The sequence below is a fragment of the Talpa europaea genome, assembly GCF_964194135.1.
Source record: "Talpa europaea genome assembly, chromosome: 10".
Lineage (NCBI taxonomy): Eukaryota > Metazoa > Chordata > Mammalia > Eulipotyphla > Talpidae > Talpa > Talpa europaea.
The window spans coordinates 25,422,382-25,446,863 of record NC_140077.1 but is presented as its reverse complement, the minus strand read 5'-3'; the positions used below and the strand labels follow the sequence as shown (position 1 = coordinate 25,446,863).

Below are 24,482 nucleotides of genomic sequence, written 5' to 3'. Positions count from 1 at the left end.
AGCTTCGCAACCCAGTGCTCAAGCGCTGAGCCACCGGGGAGGCCCTTGCACCCCTATGTTTATAGCAGCACTATTTACAATAGCTAAGCTTTGGAAACAACCCAAATGCCCAAAAATAGATGACTGGATCAAGAAGATGTGGTACATATACACCATGGAATATTACTCAGCATTCAAAAAAGATAAACACATGCAATTTGCAGCAACATGGATGGAGCTGGAAGGGATCATGCTCAGTGAAATAAGCCAGAAAGAAAAAGAAAAATACCGGATGGTCTCACTCATAGCAGGAATCTAGAAAACTTAAATAAGGGACCAGGAAAAAGAATAACTATAAGAAAGAAAATATCAAAATCAACAAACAACTATGAACCAGAGACACTCTATGAGGGGTCGGGGGGCGGGGAAAGGAGGGGTTGGGGTCAAAGTAAGGGAGTTGTAATTGTGTGGGGAATATAAAAATAAAATTTTAATAAATAAAAGAGTATCAAAAAATAAATAAAATTTTTTTTCCTGTGTGCCTTTTTGTACTTTTCTGCAGTGAAAATGTTTAATCAGAAAATATAACAAATTTTCTCATTGCAAACATATTTCTTTTGTTTCTAGAAATAAAATGATATTTTAAATTATATCTTATGGATAGTTTATAATATGCACAAAAATGCTTCATTTTCTTGCCATACTTCAGGGAATGAATGGTCTTGTTTCATTCATTTTGGTACCTGCTGGTGTATCCTAACTAATACAGCAACAAGCAAGTCCTAGAAAATATTGAAAATGTTTTACCAATTGAAAGAAGAGCTAATGAAAGAAATGTAGGTCCTTACCTTCATAAATATCAAGCACTTCCAATCAGTTTCATTTGTACCAAGTGACATTTACATAAACATCCTGAAAGAAGAGTCCAAGAAAAATGAACACAAGGGAATTTGTTAGTATTTATCTTTTGACTGCATTTAAAAGATGCCATTTAAAAGATTGCATTTAAAAGATGGAAAATGAGAGATTAGTTATTCAGTCAGTGTTATCAGGAAGAAAGGTCAAATTAATTTTTTCAATAAGGTTTTTTTCAGTGGTTACAAAGTCACTAATCAGTTTCATCAATGTAGTTGAAAATAACACAGATTCCACCAACTGCATTACCTCTGAAATAGCTGGCTTACACCATCAATTAGGTGCCGGCAGAGACTCGAGAAAGAGGACATGTGCAAGATGAAAGTGCCCTTTGCAGCTGGCTGCCAGAATGTGGCTGAAACCCCTGCTTTTAGGGATTAATTTTGGTGATGAACAATGGTAAGAAGAATTATTAAGTGGAATTGAATTGTGGGTTCAATATTATGATCCAAAATGCCCTCAGTTAATCTAAGATATTGTTAGCAGAAAGTTTAAGGAAACTAAATCATTCATTGGTACATCTGTAAGCTTTTAAAAAGAGTTTCTGGAATTTTTATTTAACTCTGTATTAGTGTTTGACATCTCACGATATATGTTTAGAGTTAAATGCCGTAAAAGAAGAGTCTTTGTATATCCCCCTGTGGTGGTTAGTGTGATACCTTGTATACTTCACAGGTAAAGTTTTAGATTTAACCCTATTTAAACTGGTAGTTTTACTACGTGATTTGCACATCAAAGACATCTTTACAGACACATCACCCAAAGCAGTGATAATGAAGGCAAAGATAAACAGCTGGGACTACATCAAATTAAAGAGCTTTTGCACAGCAAAAGAGACAATAACAAAAACAAAGAGAAACCCCACCAACTGGGAGAACATTTTTGCACCCAACACTAATGATAAAGGACTGATCACAAAAATCTGCAAAGAGCTGATGAGACTCAACAACAACAAAGAAAATAATCCAGTCAAAAAATGGGCAGAAGAGCTAAAAAGAAACTTCTCTGAAGAGGAAATGCAAATGGCCAACAGGCATATGAAAAAATGTTCAACATCACTTGTCATCAGGGAAATGCAAATCAAAACTACCATGAGATACCATCTTACACCAGTGAGAATGGCACATATTAAAAAAACTAGCAACAACAAATGTTGGCGAGGGTGTGGAGAAAAAGGAACTCTTCTGCACTGTTGGTGGGAGTGCAAACTGGTCCAACCACTGTGGAAAGCTGTGTGGAGATTTCTGGACCTACTAAACATAGAGCTTCCATATGATCCAGCAATTCCACTCCTAGGTATTTACCCAAAGGACACAGAAACATCAATTCCAAAGAACACCTGCACCCCTATGTTTATAGCAGCACTATTTACAATAGCTAAGCTTTGGAAACAACCCAAATGCCCAAAAATAGATGACTGGATCAAGAAGATGTGGTACATATATACCATGGAATATTACTCAGCATTCAAAAAAGATAAACACATGCAATTTGCAGCAACATGGATGGCGCTGGAAGGGATCATGCTCAGCGAAATAAGCCAAAAAGAAAAAGAAAAATACCGGATGGTCTCACTCATAGCAGGAATCTAGAAAACTTAAATAAGGGACCAGGAAAATGAATATAAGAAAGTGAAAATCAAAATCAACAAAAAACTATGAACCAGAGACACTTTTAGGGGGGCGGGGGCGGGAGGGGAGGGATTGGGGTCAGAATGGGGGGGCTGCAATTGTATGGGGAATATAACAATAAAATTTATAAAAAAAAATAAACTGGTAGTTTTAGGATCAGTCACTATCACTTACTAGCTGTGTGACTTTTTTTTTTTAATTTTTAAAAAATATTTATTTATTTATTTATACAAACACTGGGTACTGTCAGAAGCGCGGGAGGGTGAGAGGATTCACCAGAGCCATAGTGGGGATCAGAACAGGCAGACTGACAAAGTACACTGCTGAGGGGAGCAGCGGGCATGGCAGGAGAGGTCTGCGAGCCATGTGGGACCCTCATGGGTGGCCGGGGATTGAACTGGTGCTGCAGAGGCTGCAGGCAGCTTCGCAGCCCAGCGCTCAACTACTGCGTCACTGGGGAGGCCCTAGCTGTGTGACTTTGAGCAAGTTATTTAATTTCTCTGAGCTTCAACTTCTCACCTCTGAAATAGAGATAATAATAATATCTACTTCATAAGATTATTCTAAGAATTAAAAGAGATGCTATCTGTAAGGGTCTCAGAAGAGTACTTGATAGATAATATATTGTATATGTTAACTATTCTAATGATCACTTTTTAGTTTTCAGTATTTTATGGCTTATATTTCTGTGCAAATGCAATGGCATTTTCATATCAAGTTACTTATTATTTCAGAGATGTTTTATCTGAATAATTGTCAATATCTGTATCATCTCAGATATTGATTTACCCTGTGAGTCTGCTAGACTTAAGTGGCCTGTGTAGTTCTGCTAGACTTAAACGGTCTGTTCAGCCACCATTATGGTTACCTGTAGTTCTGCATTCCTATACAAAGGTCAGAACTGTCCAGTCAAAGTCATATGAGCCAAACCTTACAAGGTGCCTTTCATATCAATCAAGAGCAGAAAGCTTGATCACTCTGGGAAGGGTAAGCATCAAGAGGTGTAACTGGGAATGCCCAGGGGACCGAGGACCGATGTATGACAAGGGACCCCAAAAGCAGCTCAGTGGAATGCCTTGTTGATAAGATTAGGACCATGTCAGGGGTCTGGGGTTTAGTTTTGATTACAACACTTGGTCATCAAGCTGATAACATGTTCAGCACACTCGTGTCCCCCAAGCCCTGGATAACATTCCTGAGTTTCACCCATTCTTTTCTCCTTGTCCACCTAACACGCATAGCTGATGCTCTATGATTATTCTATCAATAAAAATGGCCAGGATCTTGCTCTCAGAAGCATCCTGCCTTGTACAGCCTGCTCCACGACTCCCGTGTCTTTGTCAGTATGCTGTTGCACGACGCAACATCACCCTCTTATCCTCCCCATGGTTTAGTGTCTATTAAAAAAACAAACTTTGTTTGAAATGAGCTGGTGGCAATGCTGACATAAAAATTAAATAGTGGTGTTTAATAAAACCAATAATTATTTTGTAGAGTTGAAAAGGTCACTTTGAGTGGTTTTTGGTAATTTTTTTCTTTTAAAATATTGTCATTTCTTAACTTTTCTCTTTTCAGTGCCTACAAGTGAAAAGTGAATAAAAGACAGAGTTCGTGTCAGCATAGATGGGAGATTCTGCAAGGACTGCTGGGAGGAAGAGGAGCAGGGGAGCTGATGAGTGTAAATCAAGGGCAGGAGGCAACAGAAGGGTATTTGTGTGTTTGCTCAAGGCAGACTTAAAAAATTCCTGACATTTTTTTGGGTCTTCATTAAATTTTATCCAGTACTCAAAGTAGTGCCAGTAACCTTTCTTGATTGCTTTTTCTCAGCTTCAGTTGCCTTGTCCTGCCAATTGTTGCCTTATTGTATGTCACATTGTCCCTTCCTTTCTCATCTCCTCACCTGCAGCTTATGAAAATGGCCTTTGAAACTGTGGTATGTTAATTTCTTCATTACATAAATGATATGTTTATTTAGATTCTTTAGAGAAATCAGGTAAGCAAAAAAGAAGAAAAATTAGTACACTGAATCCCATGACTTTGAAATGATCACTGTTATTTTGGTATACAGACTTGCATGTGTGTGTGTGTGTGTGTGTGTGTGTAATCTTACTGCAGCACTATCTAGAAATTTACTGCATATCACAAATATTTGTTCACAGCAGTAAACAGACATTTATAGTAGGATTATCAGTAAATGTATTTTCCTAGTCTCTGGATGCAGTGTGTCATTTTATTTACTTAACCTCCTATTGTTGAATGTTTAGGTTATTTCTAAACTTTTATTTGTATAACTATGTTTTTGATAAATACCCCTGTAACCACATCAGTCACATACATTCTTAATTATTTCTGTAAAATAAATTTACAGAGGCAGAATCAGAATTGCAGGAGCAAAACTTTTATGCGTTTTCAAGCTATTTGATAATGATAAACCAAATGCTATGAAAACTTCTTAATCTGTATCCCAATATCCAATATTTCTTTTCTCTAAGTCATCTTTCTAAACACTACCAGATTAAATCTGTAGAGAAAAATCCTCATGTCACTTTCAACTCTCCAAACTTTCCAGCATTCGAAATCCTCAGTCTAGTCTTTGAAGTCCAACCAACCTTTCCAGAGTCAACTTTTATTATTTTCCCTGTTACTCTACACCCTGAACTATTGCTTCTGCTGTTTCTATCACCTGGAACATACTCATTTTCTATTCCATTCCCACCCATTCTAGAGATGATTCCTTTTATGAACTCACTTCTGGCATTTATCATATTCTGCCCAATGCTTTGTGGAGATATTACTCTTATCTCCCTTATTAAACCAGAAATGCTTGTAAAACTGGAAGCAGAGCTTTATTCATGCCCAGTGCCCTCTGGATCCCTGCATTAGAAGTGTAACAGTGAAGGACTGATGTGACTATGATATGACAACAGACAAGCTGCAAATCTCAGAGGCTAACACAAGGAAAGTCTATTTCTCTCTCATGCTTTATGTCCATTGCAGGTCAGCAGGGGGCTCTGTTCCATGATGTCCTCACTCTAGAATTTGGGAGACCCCTCCATCTAGAACTGAGGTGGCAGCAGGGAGAATGGAGAAGCAGAGGGTCTCAGGCCAGAACCAATTAGTCCTACCTGGAAGAGACATTTGTGACCAGAATCCATAGGCCAATTAGTCACATGGCTTTACCGGGGATGGAGGGCAAAAGAATAATCTTCTCACGTAACTAAGAGAGGAGGAGAATCAGTTAAGTGGGAACATGAAGTCTCAGCACAGGAGCTAGTCTGGTGTCTTGTTTATAATGGATAAGCAGTAGACAAGTGTTGAAAGAATGAGCGGATGATTAGATCTAAAAGTAGTTCTAAAAACAAAAGAGACCTGGCTATAATAGGTTTCAGTTTACAAGCCCAGTGCTGTAACCCCTCAGTGAAGGAGCCAGCTAGGCTTCCCTTTTTAATGTTAATTTTTATTAGTCGGGTAATGTTAACATAGATGTTTTTCCTATCAAGTATAAATTTGTATATGGAATATAGATCAGTGTTTTTCTTTCTCTGTTGAAAGAAGGATGGAATCAAGGAATTGTGGGTATAACACATACTTTTGGGAAAATTGAGAGCTGTGACTTAAGTAACACAAAATAACCCAGTAAAGAGAGCATCTAAACTTGTGTTGGGAGATGATTGTCCCATCAGAGGAGTGAATCAGCTGACTCAACTTTCTCCTGGGAGATGAACCTCCATATGAGGTTTATGAGATGCTAATGGAGTGTTCTGAAGTGTCTCCACTTGGTGTTCTGAAGAATGTCATCTGAGGAGGGCCACTGACTTGACGTGGATGTGACTGAGGGGTGCAAAGGCAGGCACATGCCTGACTAGGCCCTTGAAGGTAGCAAGTGAGCTCAACCCTAAGAGGTAACATAGCTCAACAAGGGCCAGTTTAGAGTTCTCTTCCCCTGGGAAAACAATGCATTTCTTTTTTTTAAAGATGTATTTATTTATGCATATAAGAACTGGGGTACAGACCAGAGGTACAGGGTGAGAGGATTCACCAGAGACAGAGTGGGGAGAAGAACAAGCAGATGGACTGAAATATACTGCTGAGGGGAGCAGTGGGCAAGTCAGGAGATGTCTGATGTGCCATGTGGGTAGCTGCCTGGCGGGGGATTGAGCTTGTGTTGCAGTGGCTGCAGATAGCTTCATAGTCTGAGACTTATCCCTCTGTGCCACCAGGGAGGCCCCAGAATCTCTCATTTCATGAGAGATTGCATATTCTCTTTCCCTTTATTCTCTAATAAGACTATCACACTAGCAAGGTAAAGCTTTAGGGTTAGAGAGTTAAACGAACTCCTAGGTTTGCAGTTTTTGAAGTGGACTTAAACGTGGTTGTAACTATAACCTCAGAGTCACTGTAATATATCTGTTGCCATTCAAGAGAATTTGTCATGTAAGACTTGTCTTATTTAAATGCTTTAAAAGACCTTGACTATGTTTGAAATCAGCGTTTAAATATTCAAGGAAATCGATTCATGAAATGTGTAGTTTGACTTATTAGTTGCATAATAGTGTTTAAATATTTGGGAAAATGTGCTTAATCCATGTAAAAGCTTAATAAACTGAACATTAAACAATCCTAAGTAGCAGTAAGTGTGCTTTCCATGCCAGAAGCCCCCGAGACAGACATTAAGGAGCCTAGCAACAAACAAGGCAGGGGTTATTCAGTAGATTAACAGGCTGTACCTTGGAGCAAATGTGGGTGAGATCTGGCTCCTGCTACTGAAAACAAAATCCAAACCAGTAAAGTCAGGATAGCAGTTGTAGGGGCTGCCTTTGGCAATCACATCTTTTGACAAAGATTATTGTTTACATTGTGGCTTCTTTAAGCATAGGTCACTGGCAAATCTCTGGCTTTGTTTACTTCTCCAGACCAAGTTTTGTCCTTTAAAAATACTTCAGAGGCACAGCTTTCTGGAGTGAGGGGAGCTGAGAGGCAATGGTTTAAGAAGAGCACAGGGAGTCAAGCAACCTGGAGGAATGAAAGGACTTTTAAGAAAAGAGAAAAATTAATATTCAGCTTTATGTTGCATCATGGTAAACTTTTCCAAATGTTTGTTAAAGTTGCTACCTAAACATGGTCACTTCTGAGGTCGGAGTAGTTTCACTTCATATAACTGTTTTGAAAGAACTGTTCGTCTCACTGATTGATGCTGATGTAATGTTGTTCATGCTCGCTGTGGACTGCCACCAACGGGCAGTTATTTTTGTGGAAGAGTCACTTCAACTTGCCACTTGCTTGGCTGATCTAAGATGCTCTGAGGATTTATGAGCTAATAATGCTTAGGGATTTTGTGTCCTGAAGAACTCTTTAATCCTATGCTTCCCGAATCCCACTGTAAGCCAGGACCTTCTGTCACATCCCAAGAATTACAGGCAGTTTGAAAGCTCTAGGCAGACACTGCCATTCAGCTTGACCTTTTGGGGTCTTGGGAGTGCCACTTAGGATTCCCCAGTAACTTTGACCAGGATGCATTTACTTCCTGGTGCCTGCTGCAGGAAGTGAGCATCAGCTTTTCTGAACAGCAGCAAAGTGTCACCATGGGCGAAATCAGCCAAGAGGCCGTGGAGAAATATCTGGAGGACAACCCTGGGTTTGCCAAGGAATACTTTGACAAGAAGCTTCATATGGAGGTGCCAGTGACGGCCAGTTCGGCTTTCCCCAGGCTGACATCAGCAAAGGAGTCGGCCCTGTGCCTGGAGCTGCTGCAGGCCACACAGGAGGAGGTGGGCAGTGTGGACCTGGCTGTGCACCAGGCTCTGCAGAGACTGGCCCAGCTGCTGGGGGCCGACTGCTGCAGCCTGTTCATGTGCCGGGCCCGCAACGGCATGCCTGAGGTGGCCTCCAGGCTGCTCAATGTCACCCCAACCTCCAAGTTTGAGGACAACCTGGTGGTTTCTGACCGAGAAGTTGTGTTTCCACTGGACATCGGGATAGTGGGTTGGGTTGCTCACATGAAGAAACCCCTAAATGTCCCAGATGTGAAAAAGGTAGGTGGCCTTATGACAGTGGGGCAGAGATGAGGTCTTAGGGGTCAGGGAGAAACAATGGGAAGGAGAGCTGGGAGCCAGGGGGCCATCCCTGTGACTATCGTTTGGCTCTAACCTGGAGATTGGGGGCAGAGGAGATCCAAGAGCTGCCAGATGTAGCAAATGAAAGTACAAGATATCCAGTGCAGTTTAAATTTCACATAAATTGGCCCTCCCTCTGATGGCGCAAGAGGTTAAGATGCAACCCAAGAAGTTGTCTGCAGCCACTGCAGCACGAGTTCAATCCCTGGCCAGGGAGATACCCACATGGCGAGCAGACCTCTCCTGACTCACTCACTGGTCCTCTCAGCAGTGTATTTCAGTCAATCTGCCTATTCTATTCCCCATTCTGTCTCTGGTGAATCCTCTCACCCTACTGCACACCAGTTCTTGTATGCATAAATAAATAAATCTTTAAAAAAATAAATTTCACATAAATCACTTCAGTGCTGTAAATCAATGTTACCCCAATAAAGATAAATTTCAGATAAAAAAATAAATTTCATATAAAAAATGAATAATTTTTTTAGGTAAGTGTGCCCCATGTAATGTTTGGCAACTTACCAAGCAGGCTTACCTGGGCCTGGTGCAGGCCACACCGTACAACCTCCTTTGGGTTCTGGCACATGCTTCTGAACAACACTGCAAAGCAGGCTGGCTACTGGTGAGACCAGCCAGCATAGCAGCTGCCAAGATTCCTGGATTGATCCCCATGACTTTCATCCAAATCCCTTGAACACTCTTAGTTCTTTGGGATGAACTGGCTCATAAATGGGTTCTTTCACCTATAGACCAAATGTACAAAGAGAAGAAATCATACCATTTGGAAGTTCAGATGTTCACATTTGAATAATAAAAAAATGAATTTGGGTGATGATTAAGTGCAATGGGTCATCCCAGCCCCCCCCACACACGCTATAAATGGCATGTTTAGACCTTTTTGAAGTCCAACAGCATATTGCACAAACTGTTGTCCTCTTTTTTTTTTTTTAAAGATTTGTTTATTTTTATTTATTTATACAAGCACTGGGTACAGTCAGAAGTGCGGGAGGGTGAGAGAATTCACCAGAGCCAGAGCAGGGAGCAGAGCAGGCAGAAGGACCGAAGTACACTGCTGAGGGGAGCAGCGGGCGGCAGGAGAGGTCTGCACGCCATGTGGGAACCTCCTCCAGTGGCCGGGGAGTAGCCGGGGATCGAAACGGTGCTGCAGAAGCTGTAGCAGCTTTGCAACCCAGCGCTCAACCGCTGCGCCACCGGGGAGGCCCCTGTTGTCCTCTTTTAAAGACAAACAAAAAAACCTCTTCCTTCCTACCACTGTTATACTCATTCATTTCAGAAAAATTTATATAATGGAAAGAAAAAAAAGATGAACATGCAAATTTCCCACAATCCCCTGTTCCTTAATAGCCATATGGACCAATCTGGAGTTTCTCCTGCCAGACCTTTCTCTCTGCTCATGTCCCATCATACTGATTTGCTATTAACAAAGGGGGAGAAGAGAATTATGATGGAACAGAGTTGATTAGGAGGGACCTCTGAAATGCTGTCTGTGCTGAGGTTTACTGCCAGCTCATGAAAGGGGGCAGCTGGAGGCAGGAGGATAATCCCCTACATACTTCCTGAAGCTGATTACAGCAGAAGAGCAGCACAGATACAGAAGGCACAGAATTTGTCAAACATTAGCAATACTCTGCAAACAACCACAGGACAGCTGCAGGTGCAAGGGTTGCTGTTGGACACCACAGAGTCCTCTATGATCCCTCTCTGCGGTGACTTTAACAAGTTTGAGTAGGCTTTCCAGGCCCACTGCAGCTGCTCAGGTGACTGAACTGATATGTGCCCTAAGGGCAAAGTTCTCTAGACCTGCTTGGAAGGCTGAACACACACCCCCCCCCCCCCCCCCGAGGTTTACTAAAGGGAGTATGCATCTTGCCAGTCTCCAGCTGAGCCCAACTCCAAAATTACTAATACATCAAGTTTAAGAAAGTGACTTGAAGATATTTTTTCTACAGATTTTTTTAAAGAATAGATGGATAAAATGACTTCTCTATGATACATTTTTTTATTGTTTTATTTATTTTTTTTAATAGAGGCATGTTTTATTTATTTATTTGTTTGTTTGTTTGTTTTTTTGTTTATACATGCACTGGGTACAGTCAGAAGCGCGGGAGGGTGAGAGAATTCACCAGAGCCAGAGTGGGGAGCAGAGCAGGTAGATGGACCGAAGTACACTGCTGAGGGGAGCAGCGGGCGGCAGGAGAGGTCTGCACGCCATGTGGGACCCTCCTCCGGTGGCCGGGGAGCAGCTGGGGATGGAACCGGTGCCTCAGAGGCCACGGGTAGCTTCGCAACCCAGCGCCCAACCCCTGCGCCACCGGGGAGGCCCGATTTTCTCATTCTTAATCTCAATTCTGGCAAAGACCTTGTATGGAAGGAAAGGACCTTATTTTCATTTCCATCCTGTACATGTAAGAATCTTCTCCAGGTCAATTAAGCAGGATGTGGTGGATCTGGGACAACGTCCCAGGTCTTCTGAGGCCTTTTTACCTCACCTCCGACCACACACGACTTCTCTGGCTGGCAGTGTATCACACAGGGAGGGAAGGGATTCTCACACCTAGACAATGAGGCAGAACCAAAGGTTCCAGACTTTGAGGAGGGTGGTCTATGAAGGTGGTAACAGGGAAGCCACTGGGCACACATAGGAGGCCTTGCCCGCTCACATGCTCCCTTCAAGGCCTTCCTAGTTCCTCAAGAAAGATCCCAGGCCCAGAAGGTAGCCAAGGGGTAGACAAGCCCCAGTGGATGGGTGGTGGAAGGGCTGCCCATTTCCAGGTGAGGAGAGCAAGACCAGAGAGACAGGGCGGCATCAGGGACAGCCAGGAAGCCCACCTTTCCTGTGGCCCAGTCACTGGGCTGCCAGGAAATCACCTTTACATGCACCGTAAGTCAGACCTAGGCACAGATGTAAGTCGGAGGCAAGGCAATTGTGATGGACTGAGCTTCCGCGGCTGAGAAATGGAGGTGCCCAAACATAAATTTATTAAATGTACAAGAAGAGCCTGCGTTCTAGCAGGTGCCCAATAAACAACCAGAGGGCCAAGGGGGCTGAGGGGCCGGGGGCAGAGGGCTCAGGGGGCTGAGGGGCCGGGGGCAGAGGGTCAAGGGGGCTGAGGGGCTGGGGTCAGGCAGCCGAAACTGGGTCAATGATTATTGCCTGTTTTTAAAACAGGTTAAAGACAGCGAAACTTGTAATAACAGGAAGCTGAGAGATATCCTTTCCAAGTTAATGATTTCTTTGTTGTGTTGGGAAAGCTGTTGACTAACTCTGTGAGTGGCTCTCCTTTCTGATTGTGGTTTAAACGAAAGCCATGGAAGAAGTCCTGGATTTTTAATAATTAACAGGACACTTCTAATTCCCTTTCCACCCACTTTACTTTTCCCTTTTTTCTTTCTGATTCCTGATTTCCAGGGGTAACAGATTTTGGCCAGAATTGTAAAATGTTCAGATTGAGTGAGGGAAGAGGTGGTTGCAGCTCTAAACTATGGTCTCCAGTCCCTTCTGTGACTTCTCTGAAAAAGAACTATCAGAGGAGACTGTGACTCAGAGAAATAAAGGAAATGCTGCATTTACTCAAGAAAACTTTATCAAGGACTATTGGAAATAATGAAAATAAAAAAACTAGAAGGTCTCATCTTGCCTCTCCTGTAATTTGGCCAGTGATTTTCTTCTGGGGTTTCAGTTACAATAATAAGCAAATATTACATTTTGAAGCTTATAAGCCACTTTATCAAAACAGCTAATTGAACTTAAGAACATTTCTTTGTGTTTAGGATCTATTACAGAATGAAACTGAATCAAATTTGAAGCTGCAGAGTGAAGTATGTTTGCAGAGGGGCCACCTGACTCCATCCCTTGGGGCCCATTTCTGGTTTCTGATTGTTATTCTGATGTGTAGAAAAGGTGACCCCAATCTGTAATGGACAGTAGGCTAGGAGGAAAACAAAATGTAAACTGGCCTAGGCAAGCAGGGGATTAGGAGAGAGAACCTATTGAAATCTTGAGACATTCTGACTTGACAGTGAAGATGCTAGTGGGAGAGAGAAGCAGCCAGACAGTGGTTAGGAAAGAAATGTGGCTCTTGATGGCCTGGCGTAGAGTCTGATCCTCATGAGGGAGCAGGCACCCAGGTCAGGAGGAATGCATCAGCTAAGAATCTAATTTCTTCAGTCATTAGACTGGTTAGCAAAACTAGAACTAAAAGCAAAATGTTAATTGCAAAAGAGAACAACTTAAAATCCAGGGAGGCCCCCAAAAGTCCTAGGTGTCCCTTCCCAGGATTTACTGAGCACCCTTTATGTAGCAGACACTTTTCTAGTGTTTCTATGTTATTCTATCATCATGTCAGGGACTCTAAACAGTAGAGAATATCGTAATCTAACTTTTCAGATTAGAAAATGAGGACATAGATAGTAAGTGGCCCAGGACCATACAGCTGGTTTCAACTAAGGAAATTTGTCTCCAGAATCTTCTTCACCATTATGCTATATAGTCGCCTACAGAAATAGTTGGCCTTTCTGCTTCCACATTGGGAAAGGTACGGAGGAGGACTGAGAGGCTTCACTTGACTCCTTCAGCATCTTACATTGTGTGTGTGTGAAGGGCCCCTTTGTAGAGATCTTCCATGGGAAAGTCCAGATTCCTGGGGAAGATAGATTCGGCTTAGTTATTACTGCATTTATCTGTAGTGATTTTGAGGCACAGCTCGGGACTAATGCTCCCAGATCCACTCTGAGTTCTACTGGCCAAGCCTTTCTTGCTCCCTCATGGAAATTCTGGCCTGGAAGTTACACACCATTTCATTGGACGCTGACATTTTCAATTTTGGAAACTAAACAGAAGTCAGCTCAAGATTTGTGCTATCCATTGAAGCACCATCATCTAGGAAAAAAATAATAATACAGGCTCTCAGAATTAGACTGAGTCTCAGAATTAGATGGAAAATTCAGTTTTAATCAAAGAAGATTCACGTTCAAAAGGGAGATCACGAGGACCCATGGAAGGCTGAGTCTACACCCATGAAGAGTAATTCCTCTAAATTACAGCTAATGAGATAATGCCCTTCCAACTCTCTAGCTTTCTCCATAGTTACTGTACCAGAATTATCTCTTATATCTCTTATACGAGGCTTATATTTGGGGAGATCTACTTCCTTTCCCTCAAAGAAGTAAATAAAAATTGAAAGAAAGACATTAGCTTAGAACAACATTAAAAAACTGTTAAATATCCGGTGCTGGTAAGGGGGTGATCCTCTCACACATCACAGTGGAAGTAACAATCCCAACCTTTTGTAAATGTAACCTGTGTAAACAGAAAGTGCATATACATGTGGATCCAGCAAAAAAGGGTTTCTGCTTTGAGAAATCCATCACATTAAAAAAAAAAAAAAAGCAAAACCAAGAATGAGTCAGTGTAGCATCGTTGGCAGTGAGGATACTAATAAATAGGTAAACAAACAAGCAGTCAGGGAGGGGATGATTGAGGGGATCAGAGAGTAAGTGCAAAAGAATCTAGAAGGTAAATTCACTTCCATATGCATTGGTCTGGAGAAAAGTCATAGATACTGTTAAGTGATAAAGTACTATATAAAATTAGAAAGAAAAATTGTAGAAAATAGAAAAGCGAAAGTCAGAGACAAAGCAAGCAGTCGATGCTGATTTTTTTTCAAGCAGGCAAGATCTGAAAACATTTCGAGATTATTAGTTCTTTATGTTAGGGTATACTGGTTCTCTGGTTTCAAATGCACATTTCACTTGTGTCAATAAAAATAAGAAGTCTTTGAAACAGAGCAGTAACACAGCTTTGCTCTCCTTCCAGCACACACCATGTCTATCATAATCTGTGTATTTCCCTCCTTCCTCAGAACACCTCCTTTCCACTTGACCGTGCCACCACCTCTTTTCTCTTGGTCCAACCTCAGCCTAGCCTGGACAGACCTCAGCTCAGCTGGGCAACTGCATTTTGAAATAGGCACTTTCATTCTTTGTGATCACAGCATGGGAGGGAGGAGGGTGGTTGCTGGGGACCGCTGTGCCCTGGATGCCCACAGTAAGATGTGGATTACAGAGAATGATCTCTTGCTGTTCCTAGATCTACTGCTCCATGCTTCTATGTTTTGTTGATGAATGTGTGGCTATGTCTTTCAGAATAGCCATTTTTCTGACTTCATGGACAAGCAAACCGGGTATGTCACAAGGAACCTGCTGGCAACCCCAATTGTGATGGGCAAGGAGGTTCTTGCTGTGGTTATGGCCCTTAACAAAACAAATGCACCTGAATTTTCCAAACAGGATGAAGAGGTAATGCTAGCCCTGGGAATCCAGCTGGAGGCTCAGGAAATTTATCCATTATGTAACCAGAAGAAAAATGTCATAAGTAATTTGTTTTTCTTTGCCTTCTTTAGGTCTTTTCCAAATACCTCAACTTTGTTTCTATCGTCCTAAAGCTTCATCACACCAATTACCTTTACAGTGTTGAATCCCGAAGAAGCCAGGTAATGGGAGATGGCATGAATACTCTAGGGTGACCTGTTCAAACAAAGGGACCTAGAGGAACAAGCTCAGACTCCTGTTCTCCTGTGTGTGGGGAATCAATCCACATGGAACAGATCCCCAAAGTTCAGTGCCAGGTGTCCTCTCATGGACTCCTTCCCCAGCTCATCTCCCCACCACTTATATGTACAACTGGCTTGCCTTTCTCCACTCTGTGCCCTGAGCAGACTTTTTTCATAGATGAGTTAGTGATGATATTTTTCGTACCTGCCCCACATAGTTGTTGTGACTAGTAAGTGGCCATAGGATGAATTAGTTCAAATAAAGCTCTTAGAAGTTTCTGGCACATAGTAAAGCTCTGAGGTCTGTTGCCTCCTTGAGCCAGAGGGATAAAGAACATCATTGGGAGTCAGGGTAACTGAGTCTGAACCTCTATCCGGATCTCAGTTTCCTCATCGGGACAATGATAGGAAGGGATTCGGGATGGAGGGCTTCCAAGGCCCCTTCCCATTCTAACTGTCCAGGTGAGATAACTCCTAATGCTTAGGAAGCACAGAAGGAAGCATGTGGCTTTCTCCCCATGAGGGCCAGCAGGAGCCAAGGGGTCATCAATACTAGACCCTCTGCCCAAAGACTTCAGGTCCCTTGACCTTTGAAGTCAAAATTTTTGGACATGGACACCAATCAAAGCTTATCACCCTTGATAAACCAACATCCTTACAAAGGTCTACTCATCATCACACCCAGAGAACCTGAGTAGTTTGCCAATGGGCACATGCACAAAATGAAATCGCAGCGTTTAGTGATATGTACCCATTTTATTGGATGTACCGCCCGTTTTCTTAGAGCTAATGCTCTTTTCATGGTCTATTTTGTTCTAAATGCTTTTCTTTTTAATACTCATTTTCAGATTCTGATGTGGTCAGCCAATAAAGTATTTGAAGAGCTTACAGATATTGAGCGACAGTTTCACAAAGTGCTCTACACAGTTAGAACCTACCTGAATTGTGAACGCTACTCCATTGGACTGCTGAACATGACCAAGGAGAAGGTCCTCGTTATTCCATGCATTTGACTTGCCTAAAATCACCTGTAAAATACATACCATATGAAATGTGATCCATTAAAAAATGAATACACTCTGTAAATAATCAGCCATGATAGGTATAGGATTCGGTGGCAAGAAAGTATGGCACAGAAAGAAAAGTGTGCATTTTAGAGCAAAAAACCAAAAAAAAAAAACAAAAAAAAAAAAAAAAAAAAAAAAAAAACAAAAAACCCTGAGCTTAAATCTTCTAGCTGTGTGTGTCTTCAACAAGACTTTTTAGTTAAAAAATTAATTAATAGGCTTCTTAGAGCAATTTTACATTCATAGAAAAAATGAGGAGAAAGTTCATCAAATTCCACATATATCCTCTTCCTTCCAGATCCCATCCCCTCCCCCATACATACATCTTGCATTAGTGTGGTACATTTATTACAGTTGATAAATCAATAATGCTACCTTATTAATTAAAGTCCACAGTTTAGAGTTTTGCCTTCAAAATATGATATAGTTGGAATCATACAATATGTAGCTTTTTCAGATTAGATTCTTTCCCTTAGCCATATGCACTTAAGTCTCTTCCATGTCTTATCATGGCTTGGTAGTTCATTTCTTTTTATTGTTGAATAATATTCCACAGTCTGAGTACACCACAGTGTGTTTATCCACTCACCTGCTGAAGGACATATTGATTGCTTTTAATTTTTGGCAATTATGAACAAGGCTGCTATGTAAACATTGTCTGTACATTTAGAGTGGATATAAGTTTTTAATGCATTTGGGTAAATACCACGGGCAGCTATTGCTGGATCATAATATAAGGCTTTGTTTACATTCGTAAGAAACTGCCAGACTGTCTGGAAATGGTAGTATCGTTTTTCATTTCTATCAACAATGAAAGAGAGCTCCTGTTGCTCCACATTTGTCAGCACTTATGTTAGTATTTTGGATTTTAGCTATTCTAGTAGGTGTGTTATTTTAATTTGCAATTCCCTGATGACACATGATATGGAACACTTTTTCATATGTTTCTTTGCTATCGTATATCTTCTTCGGTGAGCTGCCTGGTCAGATTACCACACTTTTTAATAGGGTTGTTTATTTTATCATTTGGTTTTGAAAGTTTTTTGTATATTTTGACAGAAATCCTTTATCAAATATGTGTCTTGCAAATATTCTCTCCCAATCTATGGCTCATCTGTTCATTGTCTTAATATCTTCTGCAGAGCAGAAGTTTTTAAATTTAATGAAGTTTTATTCTTTTTCTTTCAAGATTCATGTTTTTGATGTTGTAGCTAAAAAAAAAAAAAAAACCCTCACCAAACCTAAATTCTCTTTATACTGAAATAAAATTAGCTTCTGTTAACAAAGAAGAGGGGGGGGTGAATGGATATTGGGGAAAACACTGTTGGCAACTCTGTATTTCTTTTAATCAAGCCTCTTAACCTATCTGGATTTAGTTTAATTATGTATAAAAGAGCTGCTATTATGTACTTTTAACTATGTGTCAGGTAGTTGCTCTCTTATTATTCATTTAATCCTCAAATGACTTTATAAAATAAATTCTATCATTATATCCATTTTACAGATTGAAAAGGTTAAGCAAATTTTTCACAATAATGAATAGTATTGTTGAGAATTCGATATCTCCAGTTCTAAAATTCCAGAAATATAGATATTAATATAAAATATGCAAACACATGACATTCTTAAAAGATAGGGTAGGTCATGGAATCATTTGTTTAATAATGCTTAAATACAATTGCCTCCAGGAATTCTATGATGAATGGCCAATCAGGCTTGGAGAAGTGGAAGCTTACAAAGGCCCAAGGACACCAGATGGCAGAGTAAGTGCGCATGTCTCCCTGTGCATAGTTCAGAGATGATCGTGCAGTGAGGAAAGAGCACTAGCCTGAGAAGGCTTGGCCTCTGTCCTGTAGCTTTCTGGAGGAACTTGGAGTACTAGAAAGAGCATTGGACAAGGAATTTGAGGCTCAAATCTCAGCTTTGCCCCAAATCAGCTGGGTGGCCCTTGCCTTAATGCACTGTTTAACCTCTCCATTTCCTTTACTGGTGGATCTGTGGTTGTCAACAGGGAAGGAGGCATCAGAGCCACATGTGCAACTTTTAAACACACCAGTGGCAGTTCATTCTTCAGAGTTTCTGCCATCTCCGTAATGGGCTGGGTTAGATTTACTTTTCCCTTGACTTTAAACTTCCATCACAGGAACTGTGCTTCACCACTGTATCCCAGCACATAGGAAAAGGGAAGGTAATGGGGCGGAATGTGTTCAGGCCTCAGGTTCTTCCTTTTCTCAAGAAGTAGAGAGACTATTTCTCTAGTCCCTTCCAGTTTTGAAAACATAGTCATTGAATCGTGCTTCCAAGGCACTCAGTTCAGGGTGGGGATAGGGTGGGGAGGGAAGTGGGTGCTCATTGTCCAGCTGGGAAGGGAAAACATTGACTGAGGTTGAAAAAATGATATGATTTGCTCCACTGAAGTAATCAGTCAGATGTTTCAGGACAATAGAAAGGAATCAATTAAAAGGAAAAACAAGAGGAGTGCAGACCTCTCCTGCCACGCCCACTGCTCCCCTCAGCAGTGTACTTTGTCAGTCTGCCTGTTCTGCTCCCTGCTCTGGCTCTGGTGAATTCTCTCACCCTCCTGCACTTCTGACTATACCAGGCTTGTGTAAATAAATAAATAAATCTTTAAAAAAAAAAAAAAAGGAAAAACAAGATTCCCCTAAAAGCTGTTTAGGTGAAGTCAGCTTTTTTTCAATTTAGTCCAGTAGGCTTTTTCACATAAATTAAAGATCAATAATATTTCTTGTTTTGTTACAAGCATGTAATCCGGACATGAGTAGTTTGGTAATTTGCATTATGTAGAGTTATGTAGTTAGAAAGTCAGGTTCTGTTTTAAGGAGCTAATAAAGCATAAATTCATCAATGAAACAAGTCTTCTGGGGGAAAAAAAGGTCATCCTTGTAATACCTCCTTTTTCTCTTAGGAAGTTATCTTTTATAAAATCATTGACTATATTTTACATGGAAAAGAAGAGATCAAAGTGATTCCGTGAGTATTGTCATGAGATGGTTGTGGGAGCTGCCATTTTAATTTTGTACAAGTGCATTTCTTTGTATAGCAATGATTTTCTTTCTTCTAATCTTCCTCAAGGACACCTCCTCCAGACCACTGGACTCTCGTTAGTGGGTTGCCAACTTATGTTGCTGAAAATGGATTTGTAAGTAATTGAATAAATTCAATTCTTAATAATGTTGGATGAAATTATTGTTAACTCAGAGATGGAATCAATTGTGAAAAGCAAGAATGCACTTAAGCGTGAAGGTAAGATGGCTGCTTTCTTTAGCACAGGACATGAGTGGGATCTTGGCAATCAAATGCAGGTTAACTAGAGACTTCTAAACTCCCCATAATAATATTTAGTTGACATAATAAAGATTCATTTGTCCCCAATTTCTTATTCTGCAGCCACATGAAGTTCAGATATTTTCTGGAAGTCAGTAACTGATTCCTGCTGGGCTTAAGTACTGTCCCCTGGTCAAGATTTTTGAAATAGGAAAGTTACTGACAAAGAGAAAAATACATAAAAAGAGACATTACCACTAATTGCAAGTGCAAAATGTAGTGAGTTGGTAAAGGAAGTGTTTTTTGCCCTAGTCTCTAAGGGTGCTTGGACAGTAGGTTATCAAATGTGGCCAGGCCCAGGGCCAGGATGAATAATTTGCCTGTGAGCAGAAAGCTATGCAGGACTCCCAGTGTTCTTGCTCATTCATCTTTGTGGGTTTAATGGCTCAGCCATCCCATGTTTCAGGACCCTTGTCTCTTCTTGCTTTATAGATATGTAACATACTGAATGCCCCTGCAGATGAATACTTCACATTTCAGGTAATCTCACCTTCTGCCAGGCCTCACCTCTCAGTGCCGGGAAGCAGGGATCAGCACTGCCCCCTCCCCACTTTCAGAGTCTGCCTTCTGTTCTGCTGTGGCTAGAAGACACACACAAGGCTCATGATCCACTCACCCTGGCTGGGCTAATGGCCGCCAAGTAGGAGATTCTTCTGTGAAGGGCAAAGAGTTGGGAGGAGAAGAAGGGAGATGAGAGAGAGTGACCTGGTGTTTGTTACTCCTGGCTTCATGGGACACAGGGAGCAGGGCATGGCCGCAGCCACCATTCATTATCTCTGACTCCTGGTCATCTAGTGCAAATAATGGTTCACAGCACATGGTAGGTGCTCAATAAACACCTACAGTAAATAATGGTTGAATACATCTTGCCACCTGAAGTCAAACCTTCTGGTGTTTTTCTTCCACCCCCACTTACTACAATTGCTATCAAGGAAAAAAACTTGCTGGGTTTTGAGGACCCTACCTGTTGTCCAGTTCTCAGGTTCTATCCTTTTTTCTCCAACATCCAGAGATCACTCTTGTCCCTCCTGGGATAAACTGGCATTTGGCTCTGCAGCTTCTCCTTTTCCGCCTCTGTCACTTGTGTTCCAGTTCTGCATTTAACAAAGTTCAGTTAGATCCCTAGTCATGGTCAGGAGCAGAGACTGACCTAGTTGAGGATCACTAGTATCTGTCTTCCTGTCCTCACACTCAGATACATACATAGAGCCCCACCTGTGCCTAGATGGAGAAGCTGCTTCCTCGGGGTGAGAGTTGTATCCTCAGCAGCAGAAGCAGCCAGCCGTGAAACTTGTGCATGCTTGCTCAGTCATGGGAAGAGTTTGCCTCTGCTCTCCTGCTCACCTTCTGCTTGCTGCTATGGAAAACGCACAAACCCTTTTGGTATATTTGCTTAGCCCCTTCCTCCTTGCAACCATGATATGCCTAGCCTTGCCCCACTACGGTTATAGCAGTTGGGTTCCAGGAAAGAGTGTGCTCAGACAGGAAAAAAAGATTCAAGGACTTTCTAAAGTGTCTGAACCTTAAGCATTCACTCTCTTTACAGGGAGGGGTGGGAGCCAGCCAGGAAAGCCAGGACTGTACTCTGTGGCTTGAGGACCTGTGCTTTCTCCTGGGTGGTGCAGTGGCACTGTGGGAACAGCCACACAGGTGCTCTGATGGCCCTGGCAGAGAGGACCAGGGGGCCAACCTAGTGTAAACCTCCAGCCATTGGAATTTCCCAGCTCTTCAGGAAACCTCAGTGTGGTATCCATGAAAAGGCTCTTCTCAGATCCTCCAATAGGGGATCCTCCAACTCCCTAATAGCTCCTGTGCTTGGAATCCACAGCTACATTGTGCTCAGGTGATGCTGGCCACTGACTGCTCCAAGCCACTGGCTGAATGAGGCAGGATACCAAAGCAGGGCAGTTTTCCATCCTAAGTGTCTGATTGGTCCAGTTAGTGCCAATCAGCTCGCCTCCATTTTTTAATCTGCATAATTAGCTCAAATCCTTGACTGACAGCTGGAGCACTTGAACTTGAATGGTTCATTTAGCTTAAACCTCATCGAGCCATTGATCCTGGCTCCAGATATAAAAGGGAAAGGCCCGCCCCTTGCTCAGACTGACTTGCGCTGAAGTAAGGTCCTGCTTGTGGGCCAGAGGGCCCTGGTTTCACCATTTCACTAAGAAAAAAAAGTACACAGAATTTACTCAGTTTTATGTTTTTGTCCTTGTAAGCAGTCAGTAAAGTTTATTTTGGAAGCTTTAAAAAATATGCATGGGTCCTCATGGTTGTGAAGTTATTTTGCACATTTTCTGTTATTAATTTGTTCCTAGTTCATGTAGAGGTGTAAGAATGTAAATATTTCACAGAATTCTCCAAGAATGAAGACTTTGAGAACCAAAGTTTTGACCATTAGGATACGTGCATTGAGATTTAGTGTCTCTGCTATAAAGATGGTTTCTCTGTATAAAGATGAGATCTTCAACTAAGAAGTGATTGTCTATTCAAAACATAGCTTATGTCTAGCACTGTCCTGTCACTTATATGATAAGGTTAGAAGATAGCCTTAGAGACAAAAACAAACAAACAAAAAAACCACTATTCCAAAGCAGTTGGAAAATATCTATATTGTATGGTCTAAGGCTTTAAATGTTGTTGGAAATCTGATAAAGTCCATATGGGTTTAAAAAGGTAGAAAAGGCTTCATACAAGAGGTGGACAACCTGGGCCTCTGATGACTAACCAAGCCAAGGAGGGTTGAAGAAGGAAAAACTGGTGTGGAGTGCCTGGCCTTGCTCCATTCTGTGCTATACCCTGCTTCTCACCCCAGAGGGCATCCGAATTACTTGCAGAGCTTATTTAACAATCATGCCCAGAACTTATGAAACAAGCTAAAGAAAAAATTCTGTCATATATGGTCCTATAGTCACACTTTGAGAAGCACTTCAACTTCTGTGTCTGCATCCCCCACTTGGCTTTTAGCACTGCAAGATTAGGGCCTGCGATTTATTCATTGTTTGTGCCCCCAGCAGCCAGTTCAGGTTCCAGCACATCATGGGAGCTTGACAGATATTTAACTAAATGGAACTGCACCACAGAACAAAAGACTATTTTGATGAATCAGTCAGGATAACAGAAACAACCATAGATAGATATTTTGACAGAGTTTCATGTAAGGAATTAGCTAAACAGGTGTGTTGGAAGACAGGAAAAGTGAACAGGGGACACTCAGCTAACAAAAGTTAGTCCTTCCCATCCCTAGGACCAGGGGCATAGAAGAGGTTAGGGTTGCCACAATATGGAGAATTGATTCTAGTACACTTAATGGAATGTACTAGAGAACTTGTCATGACTGTATAGTTCTACCCATGTTCTGAAACAAAGTCAATATTGTATCTAACCACCCCAAGATGATTTCTTTCTTTAAAAAAAAATAGCCTAAGTGAAGGGTGGTGGGGTGGTGGCTATAAAGGGAAACTTGTGCTGATGAACTGATCCTGCATCTCAATTCTAGTGGAAAGAGCCTAGATCTATATATGATACACTTGCACAGAAACACACACACACACACAAGTAAGTACATATAAATCTGGAGAAATCAAAAAAAGCTCTGTGCTCTGTACCCATGTTTATTTCCTGTTTTGATTGTGTACCACAGTAACACAAGATGCTGCCACTGGGGAGACTGGGTGAAGGGTACATGAGACCTCTCTGTTCATTTCTTTTGCAACATCCTATGACTCTAAAATTATTTCACAATTAAAAGTTAAGAAAATTACCTACGTGTCCTTATTATTTATAGAAAGGACCCATAGATGAAACTGGTTGGGTCATTAAGAATGTCCTGTCCCTGCCCATTGTCAATAAGAAAGAAGACATTGTGGGAGTGGCTACATTCTATAACAGGAAGGACGGAAAACCATTTGATGAATACGATGAACACATTACTGAGGTAAATGCAATTATAATTGACAGAAGTAAATGAAATTCATGAAACAGAAGATGTGTCATTATTTGCAACCATGAGTTATACATGTTGCAGTCAATATGTTATTATTGTGTCATTTCTGTTTCCTGACTTCTTTAGATAGGTTTTCTACACAAGTATGAGATTTTGGCCTAATCAAATTGTTTACAATGCTGGGAAATCAGAAAAAAATTTCTATTTTCTCTGTCCCTCCAATTCCAACTTCTATGCCTTCTCAGTCCTCTTATCCCCACCCTCTTTTGTTTTTCAGGTCATGCCTTATTGAGTACTTGCTATGGCTGTACTCCTAGCCATAGTACTATATATGTCCTAATATCTATCGCATATTCGTAATTCCTCTCCTCTAGTATTCATTATGCACATTTGAAAGCCCAAGACCTTAGCCCATTGTATTGTCTGGGAATGATTGTATGTTTTTTTCTTAAATTAAAACAATGTGGCAAGGAGATTGATAAGAGAATATGCAGACTCTCCTTCAAATCAATTTTCCTTTAATTTTAGAGAGCTGAATCACATTTTATCCATTTTAGACTCTCACACAGTTTCTTGGATGGTCTCTTCTAAATACTGACGCCTACGAGAAGATGAATAAGCTAGAGAACAGAAAAGACATTGCTCAGGAAATGCTCATGAACCAGACCAAAGCTACTCCTGATGAAATCATGTCTATTTTGGTAAGTGCGGAATTCAGTTCTGTGGACATTAGGTAGTAACTAATCATAGCTTCCAGAATTCACCTAATTACCTAGATATCTGAAAAATGAGAATAGGTTTAGTCTGGGGATAAGAAAGGGGAGACAAAAAAGGAGGAGATAAAGGACCTGGGTGACTCATTGTACATAGACCCTTTCCTGGACTTCCAGGCTAGGTGGTTGGAGAGCAATTTG

At 41.3% G+C, this 24,482-nt stretch overlaps 1 protein-coding gene across 1 annotated transcript in view; it reads left to right on the top strand.

The window, feature by feature from the left end:
- Positions 1-8,107: 8,107 nt before the first annotated feature.
- The window catches only part of PDE6C (phosphodiesterase 6C), a gene marked incomplete at both ends in the record, with an annotated part of 30,582 nt that continues 14,207 nt past the window's right edge, over positions 8,108-24,482 (top strand). Inside the window, 10 exons of the mRNA XM_084244895.1 lie at positions 8,108-8,557; positions 14,804-14,956; positions 15,061-15,150; positions 16,059-16,199; positions 17,966-18,040; positions 19,204-19,268; positions 19,371-19,437; positions 20,055-20,102; positions 23,410-23,559; positions 24,126-24,269. Coding sequence (XP_084101021.1) covers positions 8,108-8,557; positions 14,804-14,956; positions 15,061-15,150; positions 16,059-16,199; positions 17,966-18,040; positions 19,204-19,268; positions 19,371-19,437; positions 20,055-20,102; positions 23,410-23,559; positions 24,126-24,269 — 1,383 coding nt within the window. The remainder of the gene's footprint in view (positions 8,558-14,803; positions 14,957-15,060; positions 15,151-16,058; positions 16,200-17,965; positions 18,041-19,203; positions 19,269-19,370; positions 19,438-20,054; positions 20,103-23,409; positions 23,560-24,125; positions 24,270-24,482) is intronic.